The sequence below is a fragment of the Bicyclus anynana genome, chromosome 16, assembly GCF_947172395.1.
Source record: "Bicyclus anynana chromosome 16, ilBicAnyn1.1, whole genome shotgun sequence".
Classification (NCBI taxonomy): Eukaryota; Metazoa; Arthropoda; class Insecta; order Lepidoptera; family Nymphalidae; genus Bicyclus; species Bicyclus anynana.
Genome location: NC_069098.1, coordinates 13078950 through 13102306, shown reverse-complemented (window position 1 = coordinate 13102306; position 23357 = coordinate 13078950). Strand labels below are relative to the sequence as shown.

At 38.4% G+C, this 23357-nt stretch overlaps 1 protein-coding gene across 1 annotated transcript in view; it reads left to right on the top strand.

Moving 5' to 3' along the window:
• The window catches only part of LOC112057810 (uncharacterized), a 44385-nt gene that overhangs the window by 18839 nt on the left and 2189 nt on the right, over nt 1-23357 (top strand). The window contains exons 14-24 of the mRNA XM_052886335.1: nt 275-467; nt 2553-2663; nt 4003-4065; nt 11849-11967; nt 14765-14922; nt 16846-16996; nt 17524-17781; nt 18302-18513; nt 18915-19200; nt 19535-19660; nt 22561-22702. Coding sequence (XP_052742295.1) covers nt 275-467; nt 2553-2663; nt 4003-4065; nt 11849-11967; nt 14765-14922; nt 16846-16996; nt 17524-17781; nt 18302-18513; nt 18915-19200; nt 19535-19660; nt 22561-22702 — 1819 coding nt within the window. The remainder of the gene's footprint in view (nt 1-274; nt 468-2552; nt 2664-4002; nt 4066-11848; nt 11968-14764; nt 14923-16845; nt 16997-17523; nt 17782-18301; nt 18514-18914; nt 19201-19534; nt 19661-22560; nt 22703-23357) is intronic.

Here is a 23357-nt window from a genome sequence, read left to right as displayed (position 1 = left end):
GATATTTTAAAGGACCATCCATACCTTTTTTACCTTACCAATGCTTTTGTTCTTGTATTCATTCATTAGAAATGTTATTCGTTCATAATTTAGCTTTCCATTTGTGTAAGAATTGTTAAAATTAATTCAGTGATATAGGCGTGAAAGCAACAAGCAAAGAAATTCATTTTCGCTTTTAATTTAGGTATTAAGTATAGAATCGTGATAACAGTCAAACACTTATTTACAAGTATGTTAACACCAAATAACAAACACATCTATAATACGCTTTCAGATCGAGGGAGCGTTCATAATGGGCTTAGGATACTGGACGTCAGAGAAAACTGTTTACGATGATAAAACGGGAAAATTGCTCACTGACCGCACGTGGACTTACAAACCTCCCGGGATAAAAGACATACCTGCGGATTTCAGAATATATTTCCGCAGAAATTCCACCAACATACATGGAGTTTTACAATCGAAAGGTAAGAAATTCATCCACTAAACCTTTAATTTTCTGGATGATTATATAGTTTTCGATATTTTATCCCTTCTAATTGGAGGGAGGTCTGGAACAGCCAGTAGATCCATTAATAAAGGATGATGGTCCAACTGATGATACGAGTAAGTAGAAAACCATTGTCTTTTTACCGAGATCATCATTATCATCATTATCAACCCATATTCGACGCAAGGCTGAGATGAATCTCCTCTCAGAATGAGAGGGGTTATTGCTATAGTCTACCACGCTGGCCCAATGCGGATTGGCAGATTTCACACACGAATAGAGACTAGAAAATTCTCTGGTATGCAGGTTTCCTCACGATTAAATATAGAAGACTAGCCTACACCCGCGGTTTCACCGCGTAGTTCCCGTTCCCGTAGGAATACGGGGATAAAATAAATAGCCTACAACACTCACAAAAAACGTAGCGTTTTAGTGGTAAAAAAAATTCGAAATCGGTTCAGTAGATCCAGAGATTACCCCCTACAACTTTACCTCTTTGTAATATTAGTATAGATTACGCAAAGTTATACAACCTAACAAATGGTAAAGCCACAAAATGTGAAGTTATCAAATCCCAAGATAGATCCGAAGACGTCTATAACAAGTCTACAATAACACGTGATGTATGTTTACTTTAAAACTCACAGGGCACTGACTCCTGAAACTGATTTTCATTTTCATTCTAAATACGAAATCCTTCATTCGGTTAATAGTAATCGTTCACAGATCCTCATAGTACGTATCGGACGCATCGCATCGGACGCATAGCATCGTACGCATCGATATAAATCGTTAGATGGGCCCCTCCGTATTAGAGAACGCACAATTTTATGTCATTACCTAAAGACGTGCACGCACATCTTAGTACTTATCAAGCGCATGCTGTGAGTGAACGTAGACTTGAAAAAATATATTTTTTTTTTATTTGAATCCCTTAATTATGCCTTCGTGTTTATATTATAAGTGTAAAAACACAAGCCACAACATGATTAAAGAGAAATGTGTTAGGAGTGATGACGTACTCAATGTGCGAAACCAATGAAAATTCCGCGACGCTTTGAGGCCCATCTAACGATCTACGATCGATGATCGTACGGATCGCACGAATCTACCGTAAAATTAAAAAATCCGCTTAATGCGATGCGTCCATTACGTTTCATGCGTATATGTGGATACCTATCTTAATATGACACGAAATAACTGGATAGGCATACACATCACGTTTTGAAAGTTTGTGATGTGTGATTGAAAATTCATTTTATTTTCCGGGAAAGCCTGACTACGGAGCTACGTGCGGGAACGAAAAGCCGATATTTGACTTTGGGTTGACTGATATTCTCTACGCACGTTTAACTCTGCAAAAGTTTGACATTGAATATTGTCAAGTTCTTGAAATAAATAATATACCTACCTACTTTACATTACAATATTTTTTGTCCTTTAAAAGTAATAGGCATTTTTATATCGTCATCATTATTATCAACCCATATTCGGCTCACTGCTGAGCTCGAGTCTCCTGTCACAATGTTGGGACAAATAGTCCTCCTCGCTGGTCAATGCAGATTGGTAGACTTCACACACGCAGAGAATCGAGAAAGTTCTCAGGTATGCAGGTTTCCTCACGATGTTTTTCCTTCGCCGTTTGAGACACGTGATAAATCATTTCTTAAAATCACATAAACATGGATAATTCTTGGAAAACCTTCGTAAGAAAACCTGCATAACTGAGAATTTCCTTAATTCTCTAGGTGTGTGACGTCTGCCAATCTGCATTGGGCCAGCGTGGTGGACTAACGCCTAACCCCTCTCATCCTGAGAGAAGACTCGTGCTCAACAGTGAGCTGAATATGGGTTGTTAATGATGATCCACCTGAACGCCATTGCTAACCTGATGCTAGATGTTTTAAATCTAGAATATTTACCAGCTGTGTAGAGTAATAAGTTAGATAGTCGATAAAATCCTTTAAAATATCTTTCTTGCAACAACAACAATGTTACTAACAACAATGTTACAACAACAATAAAATGCTGTTACTAACAACAATGTTGTTCTTTGTCACAGCGTCGGGCGAACCTGCCTTCTGCCTCGCAGCGGTAATTACACACGCGTTGCGTGAGGCGGTGCGCGCGGCGCGACTGGACGCTGGCTGTGACGACACATGGATAGAAATCGGTAAGGGCCCCCGCACACTTACAACTTTTAGTTGGCCGACTAAACGGCCGAGTATAGAACAGGTATAGCGTTGTATGGCAGTCCGCACATCTGTCCATCTATAACACGCACAATTAAAAAGTCGTCCAACTATCGGCCAACTAAAAATTGACAGTGAGCGGCCACCCTAAGGCTTATAAAAAGGAACCAACCTACCCAAGAGCGTCCCCAGCCAATTCCGAGATGATGATGATGACCCGCTTTATACACATCAACCCGATTGATGTCTTCGGTCCACCGTGTGGGGAGTCTACCAATATTGCGCTTTCTAATGCGGGGTCGCCATTCCAGCACCTTGAGACCCCAACGTCCATCGGCTCTTCGAACTATGTGGCCTACCCATTGCCACTTCAGCTCCGCGACTCGCTGAGCTATGTCAGTGACTTTGGTTCGTCTGCGGATCTCCTCATTCCTGATTCGATCACGCAGAGAAACTCTAAGCATAGCTCGCTCGCTCGATATCGAAGTCCTTGGTTTTATATTCCAAGTAAAAAATATTCTCGGCTTTGGGAAGTCTTTTTTTTTTATTCTTTACAAGTTAGCCCTTGACTACAATCTCACTTGATGGTAAGTGATGATGCAGTCTAAGATGGAAGCTGGCTAACTTGTTAGGAGGAGGATGAAAATCCACACCCCTTTCGGATTCTACACGGCATCGTACCGGAACGCTAAATCGCTTGGCGGTACGTCTTTGCCGGTAGGGTGGTAACTAGCCACGGCCGAAGCCTCCCACCAGTCACAAACAGTCGGTGACATTACAGACTCGAAGAGCGTGTAGAGCTGTCGGTCGTGGTAATTATCACTATGATCTCTATTGATATCTATTGATGGTTAAAAAATCAAAATTTATCACCACATGACCTCTAACCACAGAGCTTTGATAGCCCAGTGGATATGACCTCTGCCTCCGATTCCGGAGGGCGTGGGTTCGAATCCGGTCGGGGGCATGCACCTCCAACTTTTTCAGTTGTGTGCATTTTAAGAAATATCACGTGTCTCAAAACGGTGAAGGAAAAACATCGTGAGGAACCTGCATACCAGAGAATATTCATAATTCTCTGCGTATGTGAAGTCTGCCAATCCGCATTGGGCCAGCGTGGTAGACTATTGGCCTCTCAGGTCTCGAGGTCAGTGAGCCGAATAGGGGTTGATAATGATGATGTAGATGATGACCGCTAACCCAAGCTGCGTGCTGGAACTATGTCCCCTGTCCTACAATGAGGGAAGTCTGACCCTGTAGTGACCTTTGACCTTTGAGCTTATTTTTTTTTTATTAATTTTGTAATTGTATGTGTTACAGGATTTCCTTGCACAACGGAGAACATATTCTTGGCAGTCGAACACAAACTGGAGCACTTCAAATTGAAATAAATAGCTATTTGAACATGCTTTATTTATTTTTATACCATTCCCCTTTCGAGACGAGTCTTAAGTCTTACACGTGCCGCTTGAAGTTCAAAATACTGTGAAATATATATTTTAAGTGATACTTAGACTAGACGATATATTTTTAAGTTCTTTGGCCACATCTCTAGAAATCAGGATTCAATTTTTTTTTAGTCTTTATTAACCCTAGCCCTTGACTGCAATCTAAAATGGAAGTGGGCTAACTTGTTAGGAGGATGAAAATCCACACCCCTCTTCGGTTTCTACACGACATCGTACCGGAACGCTAAATCGCTTGGCTGTACGTCTTTGTCGGTAGGGTGGGAACTTGCCACGGCCGAAGCCTCCCACCAGCCAGACATGGTCCAATTAAAAACTTCAATCGAGTCAGCCGGGGATCGAACCCAGGACCTACGTCTTTTAATTGAGCGGTTGGTGCAAGGGCAAGTCGAAGGTAGTGGCGTGGACAAGGCTTTTAACTAGGTTGCTCTTAAAGTATGCACTGCATGTACAAAATGGAAAATTTCTTTTTGTTATCGGATTAAGCGTTCCGGTATGATGTCATATAGAAACCGAAAGGGAAGGATTTTCATCCTCCTCCTAACAAGTTAGCCCACTTCCAGCTTGGATTGCATCATCACTTACCATCATGTGAGAATGATGTCAAGAGCTAATTTGTGACGAAAAGAAAATAAAGCCATTTTCACGAATAAACTGCAATCCTTCAGACTGCAGCTGTCAGCTGTTGTCATCCATCCAAGGAGAATAGGTGGGAATCCTATAATAAAAAAAAATGTTTTTTCAAAATTACATGTTTCTGTAACAAACAATTCAAAGTTGTTTATAAACAAGGCCAAGTAGGCGTCTTTTGTTCGCTGTCAAGTGGAAAGACTTTAAAAACGCTATTGGAAAACAATCCGCATAAAATATTCACGACACCGCCCCGTACTGCTGGACTAATAAAAGAATCATACTTTGAATCCTTTGTGGAGGACACACACATTGTTTGGAATACATTATTTGTTGTAGTCCAAGAGATTGAAGCTAATTTATTGTAAAGGGACAATCCTGTCGTTTTCTGTCATCATTCGTTATCATCATGTCATTAGCAATTTTAAGCAAAGAACACAGATTAAAGAATAACAGGCAGATAGAGCGCACGGAACACTTTTTTTTTATTTTTTATTCTTTACAAGTTAGCCCTTGACTGCAATCTCACCTGATAGTAAGTGACCATGCAATCTAAGATGGAAGTGGGATAACTTGTTAAGAGGAGGATGACAATCCACACCCCTTTCGGTTTCTACACGACATCGTACCGGAACGCTAAATCGCTTGGCGGTACGTCTTTGTCGGTAAGGTGGTAACTAGCCACGGCCGAAGCCTCCCACCAGCCAGACCTGGACCAATTAAGAAAACCTCAATCCAGCCGGGGATCGAACCCAGGACCTCCGTATTGTAAATCCACTGCGCTTACCACTGCGCCGCACCAAATACAAAATTCAAAAACGAATACATTCTCGAGTCGACACGAAGCGTCGCATCAGTAATTTTTATTCAAGAAAAATGGCGTCATAGGATTTTAAATATTTATGAAAACTGTCCACAAAAACCAAGGAAATAAGATGAGAGTAATTTTTATTGGTAATTATTGATTTATTATATTAGTTTACTTAATTTTTGTTAGTGTTAAATTATGAAAAATGTTTGTATATGCGGATGTCAAAGAGACGCGTGACGTTTGTTTTTATGGGTTTCACTGGCTTCACCACGCAGCTTGTAAATAGTCATTCTGGATCATCTTTATTCTGTGTAGGAGAAGGAATATGAAGCTTAGACACATCACGCTGTCCCATTGCGAGCTGCCCAATCCCAATGCCCAATTTTCCCCCCGGTGACACCTGAGGTCCCATTAGGGAGACTACGGCACTTACACAATCAGAAAAGAAAAAAGACCTGCCCAAACGCTAGGCGTACTTTAGTGTCTTATAATCCATAAGAGTCTAGCCGGCGCCACATAAGTCAACCAATAAACCAACTAGGAAGCTTCTGTAATTGAAATCAGCTTTCCTGAAATATCGTCTGAAAAAATTTCGCTATATAAACATAAATATAGAGCTCGAAGTATGAATATGGTGAGATATTATTGTAACTTCAAGTTTCTGGTTATTTCATCATCAAGCTAGAAGGCTCATCGGTACGGGGTCGACCAACACTGCGCTTTCCGGTGCGGGGTCGCCATTCCAGCACCTTGGCACCCCAATATATTTTTCAACTTCAACGGTTTTTCTGCGGATCTCGTCATTTCTGATTCGATCACGCAGACATATTTCAAGCACAGCTCGCTCCGTCGCTCGTTGAGTGACTTCGAGCCTTTTTTATGAGGACCACAGTTTGCGACCAGGTCTCGGATCCGTAAGTCATCATGGCAACAGGCACTGTTTGAAGATTTTCGTTTTCAGGCACGGTTGGGCAGTGTTTGCGAAAGTCCGTGACATCTTTTCGTCCAAAATTCTTCAGTATAAAGCCTAGAAGTAAAAAGATATATAGCAATAAAGTTGTAACACCCTTTTCTACGTCTGCGGTTTAGAAAATCAACATTATTCAATGAAATCCTAAATACGAGAGATTGCAAACTTAAGATACTGTCTCATTGAGTAAGCCTCATTAAACTCAAACATTTCAGTGACATGCCAACCATTTCGGCGAGCCTAATTCTCTGACGGATTAAGTAATTAATTGTGGATCAAATAATATCTTCAAAAGGTTTAAACAATTTAGAAAGGGTATAGACCCTTTTGATTGAAACTGTTTACTGAGTATAATTGTACCATTAATTAATGATATTTATACCATAGAAAAGGAAAAAAAAACATGTATATTTGTTTGTTTGTACACGCTTATATCCGGAGATACTAGAACCGGTTAGATTTTGTTATAGACATTTATCGAGGTACTAGCGGACGCCCGCGACTTCGTCTCCTTTCTTCACTACCCCTACCCTTAAATTTTTCATTTTTTTCTGTCATAATAACCTTCTTTAATGCAATTTAAGAAATACTGCTTCTCTCTACTCGTTTCATGATAATTATATTCATGAAAATTATTACGTGAACGCAAATGAAAGGTTATTAAGCCAAGCCCATCTAAAAATCTTGACTAGCTTAAGATTTTTTTTTTATATCTTTGAAAGACTAACACGACATTTTTCTTTACTCCTCAAGGGGTCAATCAAGGGAAGTCCATATTTGTGCATAGAAGTACATATTTGATAACTTTCCATGTAGATACCATTATGGACCATTTAATCTTGGTAGGTACATTATTTTTAAAACTGTGCTCTAACAGTGGTTCAAGAACAAGGATAAGAATAGGAAGGATGAAACGAAGATAAAAGCTTACCTTAAGTAAGTTTTCAAGTTTTTTGCCTTGTTCTACGTCGGGTGAAACCGCAAGACACAGCTAGTGTATAAATAATAGGGAATAATCAAGTGAACTACCATTACCTATTACTTGCCGCTGGTTTGTGGGCGTTACGAAACGTACACTAGTACAATGAGCATGAAAACGTTTACAATAAATAAGAAAAAGATATTAAAAACACGGGCCACAAGGAGACAGACTTACAAGATATATGAGACTCCAAAAATTAGCCCCTCACATAGTTCAGGGCACATATATAGTTCGAAGAGCCGATGGACGTTGGGGTCCCAAAGTGCTGGAATGGCCACCCTGCACCAGGTGGACTGACGACATCAAGTAAGTCGCAGAGATTCGCTGGATGCAGGTGGCTCAATATCGTGATGTTTGGAAGTCCCTAGAAAAGGCCTATGTCCTGCAGTGGACGTCTATCAGCTGATATGAAGATGATGAGATAGTAAAACGTGAAAGTAGGTAAGTCAGTATATTTGTCTGCATGTCACGGCTAAACTACCGATTTTGATGAATTTTGGTAAATGTGCGTGAAGCACAGTTGTCCGCGACAGTACCGTTGCAGCCCGCCCTTTCGTGAGCGCTGCAGGGTTGACCGAGTGGTCGGGCAGCTGTCTTAGCGATCACACCACAGCGCACGTAAGTAGTTGAATTTCATGTCCACCAACATAATAATAGATACTCGCACATAGGTAGGAAAATGAATAAGATAAGCAACTGAATTAATTAATTTTAAATTAAGTTACGGAATACTGTATACCTTGTAACACAGTCGCGTAAAGCACTGTTGTGCGCGACAGTACCGTTGCAGCCCGCCCCTTCGTGAGCGCTGCAGGGTTGACCGAGTGGTCGACCAGCTGTCTTAGCGATCACACCACAACACACGTATGTACTGTAACTTAATTACCTTCTATCAAAATAATAGATATATAGATAGGAAATAAATTATTTAACCACTGAGAAAATAAAAATCAAAGCTTTCATTTAAAATAGTAAGCTATGCTTTGATATGTTATTCAGACAGGTTACCTTTTAATACACAGTAGCTCGTAATTAATAGATAATAAACTAATTAATTATCTAAAACTGATTTGGTTAGTTTTGAAATATTGAATAAAAAATGAGTAAAAATTAGGAATGGTAAGGCGGGCAATAGTCAAGCGGTTGGGAATCGAACCATAACAAAATAAAAAAGAAACGGCCAAGTGCGTCACGTGCAGAGTAGGGTTCCGTAGATTAAGTTAGCACTTTAATCCTCTACGTAATGCACAAAAATACCGATAACGATACCCCATACCATGTTATAGACGATGAAAAATTCATCGTCATTTTGCATGTAAGGAAGGAATCCAAAAAAAAAATTTTTTTAAACTTTTTTTCGATTTTATAGACAAAATTAATATAGTTCTATTAATCTAATTTTAACAAACTCTGAGTTATCTTACTGACAACTTTATCTTTTTAATTATCAAAGATAAAACTTTTTATCCCCACTGTTGGGGAGGTAACAAAAATATTCTTTAAGATTTTATTTTACGACTTTGTTCACATTTTCAATGTCTATATTCATATCAATTTACAGCTTTCTAGTAGTAATAGTCTCTGCGCTAAACTGCGGACGGACGGAGGGACAGACGGACATGATGAAACTATATTAAGGGTTCCTTGTGGACTACGGAACCCTAAAAATAAATAAATAAATAACCTCTCGGGGATGAGTCCAGCTTTTTTATCGTGGAGTTATTAAGGATTTTACTATTTGAAGACCACAAAACACCATTATAAGCACTAGATGAAAAATAGGTTTCCCTCCTCTATAATTAACACCATTTACAGTGGATTAATCGCTAGAATCACGTGGTGCGAGCAAATTATAAGCTCAACTCGTGTCGGGGAACATGTAATTATTTGATTCATGTGGTGTATTGATGTGAATTGCGACTAATATCATGTGTTTAACGGTTAATAATATAATTAACTTAAAATCTATACATGTTATGAAACAAAATCCTCAACGGTGTCTGTAAGTTTGTCTGTTTCTTTAACTCAGAAACTACTGAATGGATGTTCTTGCAGTTTTAACAATTTTTTTGTACTACGAAAATTCTTCATTTCGCTTTTTTTTTTATTCTTTACAAGTTAGCCCTTGACTACAATCTCACCTGATGGTAAGTGATGATGCAGTCTAAGATGGAAGCGGGCTAACTTGTTAGGAGGAGGATGAAAATCCACACCCCTTTCGGTTTCTACACGGCATCGTACCGGAACGCTAAATCGCTTGGCGGTACGTCTTTGCCGGTAGGGTGGTAACTAGCCACGGCCGAAACCTCGCACCAGCAAACCACATAATTTTCGCATTTCGACGTACCTCATCATGTTTTACAATTATAAGAACTTTAATATTCCGATAGTTAACCATCATTCGCACGAGAGCTTTTTTAACGGACTTTAGAAAAGAGTTCAAATACAACAAATGCGTTCCCAAATATATATTCACACGACAGCGTTCTTAAAACGCGACGATTTTTTTCGAGCAGTGTTGCATTTTCAATTATGGATGTTGGAAATAGACCTACATCCGACTATCCATGTAACACACGCCTTTAACTAACTACCCTTGCATTTTAAAATACGTCAAACTTGGCTACGTCATCATTATAAGGATGCGTAGTGAGGGACACATTTTAAGATCTATTTTCAAAAGAAATATTATTTACCCCGAAAATATTAATTTCAGAACACATGTTCCTTGAACATTTTTAATTAATTTTCGGTGAAACATTTTCTTTTTATTCTTTACCCTTGACTACAATCTTACCTGATGGTAAGTGATGATGCAATCTAAGATGGAATCGGGCTAACTTGTTAGGATGAGGATGAAATCCACACCCCTTTCGGTTCCTACACAACGTCGTACCGGAATGCTAAATCGCTTGGCGGTACGTCTTTGTCGGTAGGGTAGTAACTAGCCACGGCCAAAGCCTCAAAGCCAGATCTTGACCAATTAAGAATACCTCAATCTGTCCAGCCGGGGATCGAACCCAGGACCTCCGTCTTGTAAGTCGAAATATAACCCCAGAGTTATGAGAAATACTCCCGAGCGTCCTGTATTTGTTCGCTTTGTTAACGTCCGTTAAAAAAACTCTCGTGCGAATGAGTTATGCAACTAATTATTTATAGATGCACTTGCAAAATGGCGCTCGCAATAATATAAATGTGACGTTATGTGTGAAAACGCCACATGGCTGCCCATCGATTCCCATATTTCTTTGATGCTTTTATAATACGGCCATAATGACTCAATTTAAATCGATTATAAAAGATTCTCAGTCATTCGTAATGACTTTGTGGCAATTTTAATCAATTTTAGGGTTCCGTATTCAACAAGGAACCCTTCTAGTTTGGTTTTATCTGTCTGTCCCACTGTGCATCCGCGGCTTATCTCAGATAATATTAGTTGACGACCTCCGTGGCGCACTGGTAAGCGCGGTGGATTTAAAAGACGGAAGTCCTGGGTTCGATCCCCGGCTGGGCCGATTGAGGTTTTCTTAATTGGTCCAGGTCTGGCTGGTGGGAGGCTTCGGCCGTGGCTAGTTACCACCCTACCGACAAAAACTTACCTACCGGGATGTGGAAATCGAAAGGGATGTGGATTTTCATCCTCCTCTTAACAATTTAACCAGCTTCCATCTTAGAGTGCATCGTCACTTACCATCAGGTGAGATTGCAGTCAAAGGCTAACTTGTAAAGAATAAAAAAAAAAGATTGTAATACTAATATTTTAAGAGGTAAAGTTTGTGGTATTGCAGGGGTCTACTGAATCAATTTTGAGAATTCTTTTACTAATAGAAAGCCTCGCTTATTGTGAGTCTCATAGGCTTTAGTTTAGTTTATCCTCGTATTTTCACGGGGACGGGTATTTTTTTTAATAGTTATTCCCACACTTTGGGATGTGTTCCCACATTTTTCGATTTAGGGATCTGTTTATAACATAATAGCGGACCCCTCCTCAGACCTCTATAATCCGGCCCTATCGCAAAATTCGCTCTTAGCGGACACCTCCCTGCCAAATTTCATCTTTGTACGTTTCGCATTTATATATTAATTTTTTTAATTTTTTATTTTTTTTAATTTTTTAATTATTTAATTTTTGTTAAATTCTAATTTCACAGTAGTAATTTAGTTTAGTTAGAAGAACATAGAGAAATTAAAAGGACATCTAGCACGACATGTATTACCAGTCAACTTACAATAGCGTAATTCTGTAATTAAAAATATATATATATATGTGGACATTTCTTTTATATAAATTTAAAAGCATTTTCCAGGGAAAATGCAGTTACAGAAGCATATTAAAATCGCAGCAGGCTGCACAGGGGCGGCCATTTTCGGCATCCTGTTCGGTTGGGTGATTTTCCCGGTCATTTTGAAGAGCCAGCTGAAAAAGGTGTGTGACGATTTTTTTTATTTTCGGTTCCTGCTCGGTATCACGAGCGAAAATATTCTAGCTATAGCTTGGCAAATTCGTTCGTAACACTTCGGATGATCTGCGCGGGCCGGGAGGCATGTAGCGATGAATGAAAAACCCACAACTGATGCAGCTTACGTCCCCGCATGCACGATTTCAAACTCGCGCAGTCTTTCCTTCCGTCGCCCGCACATCATGGGTGTGTCATCAACAAACTTGACAAGCCATAGTTGAGACTTTTTTTGATGTTATTAAAAAGTTCATTATCTACTATTAAAGAACGATAATGAACTTTTTTAAGAATAAAAAAAAGTGTCAACTAGCCTATTAATTTTATTTATTTATAGCATTCATGTTGTTCAATTTGTTTCTTCGGGTATGTGTGCGTTTTGTATTATATTATAAGTTATTATTATTGTATTATATTTTATATGTTGCTTATTAATTGCGAACTCCGAGTGCTGAAGAAAAACTCAATATTGAGTTTATGTCACACTGATAAGTTATATTAAGAATAGTTAAAAAATGTATATTTATATTTAAATAAATAAATAAATAAATAAAATGTACTTATACTACATATACTAAAACACAGGTAGTTTTAATGATAATATGGTTACTTATGCCTGTCAGGGCATTGCTAATGCTTAATAATATAATTTATATTCACACAATATACGAAGTTATACTAAATTCAGGTAACATTTAAATTAAATTGATTGGAAAATTCATCATAACTAAGATTTAGGTAATCATATTTAGTTGTCAATATAACAATAATGTCCAATTAAAGTGGCGATGGACCGGTCACATGATTCGAGATAAGCAAGGCAAGTGGAGCACAACCGTGGCTGACTGGTACCCTAGAAACGGTAAACGGAGCAGGGGACGTCAGTCAACGAGATGGGTAGACGATATCAAATTAACTGCAGGTAACCACTGGAGGAGGGTAGCACAAAATAGAACGGAGTGGAAAAGACTGGAGGAGGCCTATGCCAACAGGCACTCCGAATTACTCGACATAATATAATTTAAATGTGTATTACTCAACTTGTATATTCGGAATAAAGGGCTTATTATTATTATTATAACAATAATGTCTAGAGGCTAAATTATCAATATTAATCCAGATATCAGAACAATAATGTCAGGAGAATAAAGTATTAATTTAGATTAATTTAGAATTGAATAAAATTTTCATATTTTTTGAGACGTGATTACATGAACATTTTAGTTTGTAAATATGTTTTTGACAATACGAGCCAAAATGCCTGTCAGCCATGACGGTCTATATTTCAACTGTTTCATGACGTCACTATGACAAATTCCTTACAACGGAGCGTTTGAAAATCGTATTTTTTTTAGACAACATTGAAAATTACTGGTATTTTAAAAGTAATTCTATACAATTCCTTGCCATGTTCTACTAGAACATTTCTCAAAGTGAGGTTCGCGACAAGATTTACGTAACGATGTCTGAATTACTTGTAGTGAGGTAAGAGACAAGAAACAAACGTACCCATCACAATAATTACTAGCTGACGGCTTGCGATTCCTCCCTCTTAGTTTCTGTTCTCGTGAGAATATGGGGATAAAATATAGCCTTTGACACTCACAAATGACGTGACTTTCTAGTGGTAAAATATTTTTTGTAATCAGTGTGCCTAGTGGGAGTTTTCAATATTTTTATACTGTTACTATCACGTTGACGTTTACGCAAATTCATATGGAATTGAAACAGTTGTGCAGTAGTGCCACTAGATGGCACTGTTTCAATTCCTTAGAAATTCGCGTTTACGTTACGTGACGGCAACAGTATCAAACTGCCACTAGGCCCTCAGTTTAGTAGATCCAGAGATTACTCCCTACCTACAACCTCTTGATATAGAGCTTATTCCTTATGAATCGATTTTTCATATATAGCCCCCGGTATGAAAAATATAAAGGTAGGAAAATTCAATAAACGAATGACAGCGTTACGTTTTTTGTGCGCAACCTATTCTGCCTTTCACCGGGCGCGCACGCCGGCCTGCTGCTCCTCGTTTGCGCACCTTTCAGTTTCAGGCGTAGGGTATTGAGGCGTACACAGTGTATGCTGCGAGGCAACATTCACCTATTTAGACAGTCTATCTGAAAGAGTAAACTACATTCGTGCGTCGGAGCTGACACACACATTTTATTTCATTTTTTGGATCTGTATTTCTTTATTTAAATAAATAGCAGGGGGGGGAAGTCACAAGTTAGAAAAACCTTGCACTAGAATATATTGCTACACTATACTTGTATTGCCTTATTGACTTCAAAAAGGAGGAGGTTCTCAATTCGGTCGGTATTTTTTTTTTATGTATGTACACCGATTACTCAAAGATGCCTGGAGCGATTTCAAAAATTCTTTTTTTGTTTGAAACGGTATAGTCCCCATTTGGACTCATTGCCATCATGTCAAGATCTGATGATGGAATCCTGGAGAAATTGAGGGGAACTTTCAAAAATTATATGGGTGTCTAGTGTGTTCGTAAACTTTTCCATTTAGCACTTTTAAGCACTACAATTTCATGAAGGTTTAAAATCGATCTGATGATGGAGCCATAAAACAGACGAGGGAACTCCTCGGCGATTTACAGAAGTTACCCTGTGTTTGGGTACCTGTATTATCAAGTAATATATTTGTATTGCCTGCATGCGTCGCATGCAAGCTCAAAGTAGGTAAATCTTATCTGCAATAAAGTTAGGAGATAAATCCACAGTAGGTATCTCAAAGTCAACTTTATTGCAGGAGATGGCCTTGTCTAAGAAGACGGACATCCGACAGATGTGGGAGAAAATACCTTTCGCCCTTGACTTTAAAGTGTACCTATTTAACTACACGAACCCTGAAGAGGTACATAAGGGAGCTCTGCCTATTGTGAAGGAGATTGGGCCTTATTACTTTGAGTGAGTAGTTTTTGACTAGTGGGGGTACTAGTATATAATATATACAGGAACTAGCGGACTCCCGCGACTTCGTCCGCCCTTAGACCTCCTTAAACAATAATATTTGTGGTATTTTTTTATTCTTTATAAGTTAGCCCTTGAATACAATCTCACCTGATGGTAAGTGATGATGCAATCTAAGATGAAAACAGGCTCTTTCGAAACGTCTGGTAATAATATTATACTTAAGATAATGGTGATAATAATTATTCGGAAACTTAAAATTAAAGTTACGAGGAGTAGAGTAACAAATTTTATTACTATCCAGATGTTTTTTTTACTGTTGATTAATTAATAGTTATATAATTAACAGCGACATTGTCCTACAAATTGCGTGGTATATTATTTCTGAAAATTTCATTTCCTGGTAACTCAGTTAGCTACCAGAATCAAGATTTTTTGTAAATATAAAAGTTGATCGTCTCATCGAGATAAAGCTACTCAGGGAAAATTTGCTTGTTAGTATTATAGTTACTTGTTACTACTATCATACTATAGTAGTATACCACTATAATAGTATACTATTATACTATAGTTAGATGTACAAAATGTGCTAGGGATCCCTGACTATAACGTCTAGCAACCCTGCGATCTTGTACCATCAACAAAAATACGCCTAACGAAATATTCACTCCAAAAAATACGAATACAAATTAATAGTGTAAATGAAACTACTTAATTATACGCTTTAAAAAACTTGTAACTTTCTAAATCTCTTTGAACGTTAACAGGAAAAAGCTACGACAAAGAAGTTACTTAGAATTAGAATTCAAAATAAACACTCCAACCTTGTAGACATCAAAAACGTTTTAGTAATGTAAAAGGAAGGTATCAATTTAGTATCAAGTGTTTCGCAACGCTGTACTGTTATTAGGGTACGAGACGTTTCTCTATACTTAAAGAACCGAGGTTTTTCATTCAAATCTATTATTTATGACGATCGATATAAATCTATGCTGGAAGATGACGTGGCATAAATCTAACATATTACCTAATCATCATTATCATCATAACAGCTGATGGACGTCCACTGCAGGACATAGGCCTATATTGACTTCCAAACATCACGATTCTAAACCGCCTGAATCCGGCGAATCCCTGCGACTCGCAGGGACGACGTCCAATTCCGTCTACTCGTGAGGGGTCGACCAACACTGCGGGATCGCCATTCCGAACCTTGGGACCCCAACGTCTATTAGCTCTTCGAACTATGTGCCCCGCTCATTGTCACTTCAGTTTCGCGACTCCTTGAACTATCTCCTCATTTCTAATTTGATCACGAGCTTAGCCCGATACAAATTTAAAAACTATCTTATTCATACTTTTGAGAAGTTGGCTCTCAAATAATTTCGTTCAATGGTGACAACTCACTAAATACTTCGTTCGTTAGAGATTACTGAAAAATAATCATCAATTATGAAGGGACAAAGTGATAGCCCACGATGTAGTGAATGCACACGATCCAGAATCGGAGGCAGAGTTCATAGTCACTGGGATACTGGCTCCTCTTTTTAGTTTTCGAGGCGTTTGCGTTTGTAGATAGAGAATCGACGTGCCGCATTGCCACCTACAGGCTTTGGTCATATGTCATTATCATTTCAACAAAAAAAAACTGTACACAGAACGTATAATTCCTAGGTATGCAAAAAGACTTGTTTCAATATTCGGCACACGGCGCAGACACAGCGAAGACATTTTCGCAATAATCCGAAAAATAAGTCGAATTAATAAGAAAATCTGCCGTAGATTCCTTCTATTAAAAAAAATATCTTTTAAAAAATGGTTACAATTTACCTTACTCCAATATTCTTGCATACGCTATCTCGGGCGCCCGCTAGTATAGTATAAAAAGAGTATCCTGAATAATTTATGTTTACACCATAGGGAATGGAAAGAAAAAGTAGAAATACAAGACCAAGACGATACGGATACCATTAACTACAGAAAACTGGACGCGTTTTACTTCAAAAAGGAGTTATCGGGGCCGGGCCTCACTGGGGAGGAAGTTATCACTCTGCCGCATCCATTTTTAATGGTAAGAACTAGCGATGCTTTACTACGGATCCTATATCTATACTGAATTTGAGATTTGAGATAAAGATTACTATAAATACACCAAAACATGTCGCCTACATCAAATTGTACCGCAATTCGTCACAAACTGTGAATTGATGCAAAATTTTGAGTTCTAGAATTACTAGATAACGTTGCCTGGCCTGCCATATTTATAATCATACAAAAATATTGAAATTGTGAATTAAAATGTGGGGAGAGTGATAAAAACTTCACGACTGTGATACCTACCAAGTATACTAAAATTCATTAAAATATACACCAGCGATTTCAACCGCGTAGTTCCCGTTCTTGTCATGTCGATAAAATACAACTTATGTTACTCGGTGAAGATGTATGATGATGTAATGGAGAAAAAAAAAATCTGTTGAGTAGTTGTTGATTTAAATTATAAAAAAATAAAATGAAAATAAAACTTCTAATATTAGTTTAAATAATTTCCACTACTATGCCGGCATCTAGTATTTAAATTCTTACTTATTTATCCAGGGCATAGTGAACATTGTGAACCGTGACAAGCCAGCAATGTTGAACATGGTCGGCAAAGCAATCAATGGTATCTTCGACAACCCACCTAATGTGTTCGTCCAAGTCGCCGCCTTGGATATCTTGTTCAGAGGCATCATAATAAACTGCGCAAGGACTGAGTTTGCACCTAAAGCCGTTTGTACAGGAATGAAGAAGGAGGCTGCCGAACGGTTGATATTTGAGCCGAATAACCAATATAGGTTCTCATTCTTTGGAATGGTAAGAGATTTGTTATATAACTGACTTAAGAAAAATTAACGCTGCAACCAGGTCTCATAATTAAGCAAATATGCACCTTACAGTAGAAATGCTAAGAAAGTGCCTATTCACTCTTAACTGAAGATATCCTCGTTCTAACGTGTAAGGAAAACATCAAGCTGCAAGAGCCTTTCATAATATATTCGTAGTACGAAAGAATAACGAAGAACCACCTCGTTTTAAACGTTTCAGCATTTCCCAAAATAGATCCCGCAGCAAATTAACGGAATGGCAAATTCTTAATTTCTCTAACAATCGTATTATTTTGTTGGTACGTTTTTAGCAGAGTGTCTCTACTCCTCTTTGACAGTTGGCTTTTTAGTACACTCGTTCAAGGGTATCGCCACCGCAGCGTTCAATAGGTCACTCTCATGGGTACTCAGTGTAGATTTACGTGGTTTAATTCCCTCAACTCATTTTTATACAACGAGGCGTTCAATGGCCTCTCCTCATACAATAGTTACAACCGCGAAGTTTTCAGCGGAACGCCACTGTCGATAAACACGTCATAACAGTTAAGAGAGGTATGAAAAACGTAATGGATGTTGGCAAAGTGGTGGCAATAGATGGTAAAATGGAACAGGAGACGTGGAGCGGTAAATGCAATGAGTTTGAAGGCACTGATGGAACTGTATTCCCACCTTTTCTGACCGAATTCGACCGCTTGGAATCATTTTCTGGAGATCTGTGCAGGTAAACTAAAAAAACATTAAACAGATAAGTACCTAATTGGGATGGTTGGCAAACATAACCTATATATCAATGTTCTTTGCTAACTGTAAAAGTATACTTTTTAAAAGCACGAGAACTTTTGTAGAAGGAACTTCATAAATTAGAATATAAGTAATAAAATAATAAATATATTTGACTAAGATTACCTAAGTAGTATGATTTTAGTATCACATCCTTTATGGTCCAATTTGCAATACAAAAATCTTGCCATCTGTAATACTCCAACTCTTCCCTAAAAGGTCACAGGCATCTAATTAAGCGCAAGTCTATGAAAACATTTGTTGTAATTGTAATATATTAAAGTCAATAACTAAATGGCATTAGTAAAGCATTAACATATTATAATATGATTTAATTTCAAGGACATTCAGACCTTGGTATCAAAGAAAAAGTTCTTACAAAGGAATCAAGACTAACCGATACATCGCCAACATTGGAGACTTCGCCAATGATCCTGAGTTGCAATGTCTCTGCGACGAACCTGGCAACTGCCCCCCTAAAGGTCTCATGGATTTGACCAAATGTATGGGGGTGGCCATGTATGCATCTCTGCCTCACTTTTATGATAGTGATCCTGAAGTATTGAATAACATTAAGGGTTTGAGTCCTGATGTTAATGAACACGAAATCGCAATTGATTTTGAACCTGTGAGTATTCCTATCATTTGTAACTCTTCAAAATTAATATTTTAAATGTGAAAGTTTGTGTAGATGTATGCATGTTCTTGATATTTTTAGCAAGATGTATTTTATTTTATTAAATTTTAATATATATTTATTTAAAGGTTTAAAAAAAACGGTTAAATATAGCTTATGTTCCCTTGTAATATAATCGTATCGTATTGATTGACACCTTATTCATCAATTATTAGTTTAGATGCCATGGACGCATATACAAGCATCTTCTCAACATCCTCTTGGGTACGCCGTAGACGGATAAGAATTATATTCTAAATATTTCAAAATTTAATTCAAATTATAGATCACAGGGACACCAATGGTCGCTAAACAGAGGGTGCAGTTTAGCATGCTGCTGTTCAAAACCGATAAGATTGAGCTTTGCAAGGACTTGCCGAATGTCATAGCGCCACTGTTTTGGATTGAAGAAGTAAGTATACAATATACATTCATACATATCACGTCTCATTCCCGTAGGGTTAAGCAGAGACATCGTCCGTCTGTTTGCTACGATTCTTGTATATCTTCCTTGCTTCTTCCACTCTCGTCGATCATTTCATGCAAGTTCGTCAGTTTAGGGTCAGTTTAGTTTGGGACATTATTAATTAACACTCGGCTTGCCTTGGCTTTTTGAGCTGGTCTCCTTTCATTCATCTTCTTTACGTGCCCTTACCAACTAAGCTTACTTTTCGGTTTTAGTAGTGTTCTCATCTTTACTGCATTTATTTTTCTTTTATGCGTTCTACGCCACACGCCTCCTGTATTACTCTATTGATAGGTGTCCACATAGTAGGTATTTGATATACGTATTTCGATGCGAGGAGATCCGTATGACTTTCTATACTACGATCCGTTTGATGCGATGCATCCGATACGTACGGTGCGGATCTGTGGACGTCTACGTTTTTTAACAAACGTCGTTTCTTCGATGCTGATGTACCTCCAGTTTACACGCATAAAGGCGTTTGTGCTGTCAACACGACGGAGCAACGGAGGTATGTGTAGAATAAAGTCTTCCAAGTTAGTCCGCTTCCATCATACTGCATCGTCACTTAACATCAGGTGACAAGGGCAAGAGCTAACATGTCATAGAAAGTCAAACAGACTTCCTGATGTAGATTAACTAGATATCATCATTATCAGTAGCCCATAAGTCATCCATAAATGGTTATGGATGACTTATGGGTTGACCTTTCAGAATGAGAAAGGTTAAGCCAATAGTCCACCACACTGGACCAATGCCGTTGGCAGACTTCACACACGCAAAGAATCAAGAAAATTCTCTGGTATGCAGGTTTCCTCACGATGTTTTTATCTTCACCGTTTGATACACATATTTAGTTACTTCAAATGCACACAATTGAAAAGTTGGAGGTGCATGCCCCGGACCAGATTCCAACCCACGCCCTTTGGAGTCGGAGACAGAGGTTATATCCACTGGGCTATCACGGCACTAACTAGATAACTAGATATATAACATAAAAATGACGTCATTTTATCGGCTCCATGTGACAAAGTTCTCAAGCTTGCGATTTAAGTGACTTGTAATTTGCCAAGTTGAAATCCATTTATAACCCGAGGGGATTAGGTATTACACAATTATAGGCGAAGGATATGGAATAATTGATTTAGTTAAAAAAACGGACAAGTTTGAATCGGGCTCGCCCACCGAGGGTTCCGTAAGTAGGACCATTAAAAATTAGTTTAGGAATCGAATTGCACAGTTTTTGCTGACCTTATTGCCGAATTTCAGACCCCTGTTTTAAATTTAGGTTTTTTTATTGTACAGTTTGCTGTCTTTAACGCTGTTAGTTGCCAATTTTAATTTTTCATACCCTCGGCAATGTCGAAATATGCGTTTCTTTTTCTAAATAATATATTTTTTTACGTAAACTTGGATGTTTGATTTTTTCACAACTTCTTGGTTCCGTTTGTTCCCTTCGATATACAGTACCCTAATTAAATATTATGGGAAACGACCAGTGGCGACCAACGATATAATCTCGTGAAGAGAAATATACAAAATTCAACCAATGGCGGCGCAACCGCAAATACCGCTGGCGCGAAGCTGAAATGGCAATGGGCAGGCTACATAGTTCGAAGAGCCGATGGACGTTGGGGTCCCAAGGTGCTGGAATGGCGACCCCGCATCAAGCGTAGTGTTGATCGACCCCACACTAGGTGGACCGAAGACAAGTGGGTTGCAGGGAGCCGCTGGATGCTGGCAGCTCGAGACCGTTGTGCTTAGATGTCCATGTCTATGTCCAGCATTGGACGTCCATCGGCTGATAATGATGATGATGATTGATGGTTTTTTAATTCGACACGTATTTGTTTTTAATGTTTGTTACATTTTGTACATAACAATTTATTTGTACATAACTTCGTCATTTCTTAACCAATTTGGAAAATTCTTTTTTTGTTTGTTTAAAAGTGATTGGTCCCATTTAATTTTCATGAAAATCGGTTCAGTAATTTTGTGTTAACATGAAAAATCCAAGTTACCCGTACTGTGGCGCTTTCTTAAAAATAATATAGTATGTGCTACTTTCTGATCACCTAGAAGGCGGTGCCAACACAGTGATGCATTAACTCAAGCCGTGTAAATCAGAAATTCAGAAACGGCTTTATTTATATGCAAGCTAGCACATACGATGTTATTTTTCACTTTTTAGTTTATTTTTGTGATTTTAAAGTCGGTTGAATTTTTAAGTTAAAAAGATTTTATTTTAATTGTATAGTGTATATGTATGCATGCCGTGTCTATCTTCATTTGATTGTGCAGAGCCTTGTGTTTGTGTTTTTTTAGATTGTAGTTGTGTAAATGCTGCAACAGTCACTGGTGGACCAAATAAATACTTATAATAAATCTGTAGGGAGGTCAATTCTGTACATGAAATATATTTTCAAAATAACTATCAGGGGGTGATTAGTGATCGATACTGATGTCAAAAATGCAATTAGTAAAATTTTTGTCTGTCTGTCTGTCTTTCTGTCTACAATTATTTTTCATACTCCTGGGCAGGTTATAGTATACTTTTCATCACGCTACGATCAATATTGTTCAAAGGAGCAGTGAAGGGAAATGTTGGGAAAACGGGAGGAATTACTCCATTTTTTAAGCTTCCGTCCCGTGTGCAGCCTTAATTGGTAGGGTAGGTGTAGTAGGGTAGGGGTAGGGGTAGGACAGGAGTAGGGTAGGGTAGGGGTAGTTAAAAGTTTACATCTACTTCACCCGGAGTAAATAAATAAATAAATGTATAGTTGCTAAATAAATAAACAATGATGGTTATGATAATAGATTTATTTGTGATCTGATGTATACTCCAGGGTCTGTCACTGAACAAAACCTTCGTGAACATGCTGAAGCACCAGCTGTTCATCCCCAAGCGTGTCGTGGGGGTGGTGCGTTGGCTGTTGGTCTCGGGCGGGATCACGGGGGTGCTAGCCTGCCTGCTGTTCCACTTCAAAGGTACTATCTCCGTGGTAAATATCTGATCTACACCTCGTGCGCTGTAGCATGGTGCGGGTGACTGTTTGTTTCACTGTTCAAAGTTTGCCGCGATTCACGATAACAGTACGTATTATGAACGTTATAAAGCAACTGTCACCCGCACCATGCTACAGCTCACATAGTAAAAGACATACTTTTTTGCAAATGGGTATTGATTCTGCTTACTTTTCCACCATCCATGCTGTGGGTTCGATTGCCACAACTTTAAAATATTTGGCGTTAAGATCGGTTCAGCGTTCCAGAGATTAGCCCGGACAAACAGAAAGACAGACATACAGACAAAAAATAAAAAAAAAGTTTCATTATGCTTAGTATCGTGTAGTTATAGGAAATTAAAAAAAAAACACCGTTACTTTGATATCACAAACAGAGACTTAAATGTTGTATTTTTATTAATTTACTAGCGGACTCGCTCAAGCTTCGCTTTGACTTATTAATTTATTTATTTGCACTTCTTCCCTATCCCTACCTTACACTACCATACTCCTACCCCTACCCCTACCCTACCCCTACCCTACCTCTACTCTACCCCTACCCTACCCTACCCTACAACTACCCTACCACTACCCTACCCCTACCCTATCCCTATACCATAAACCTACCCTACCACTAC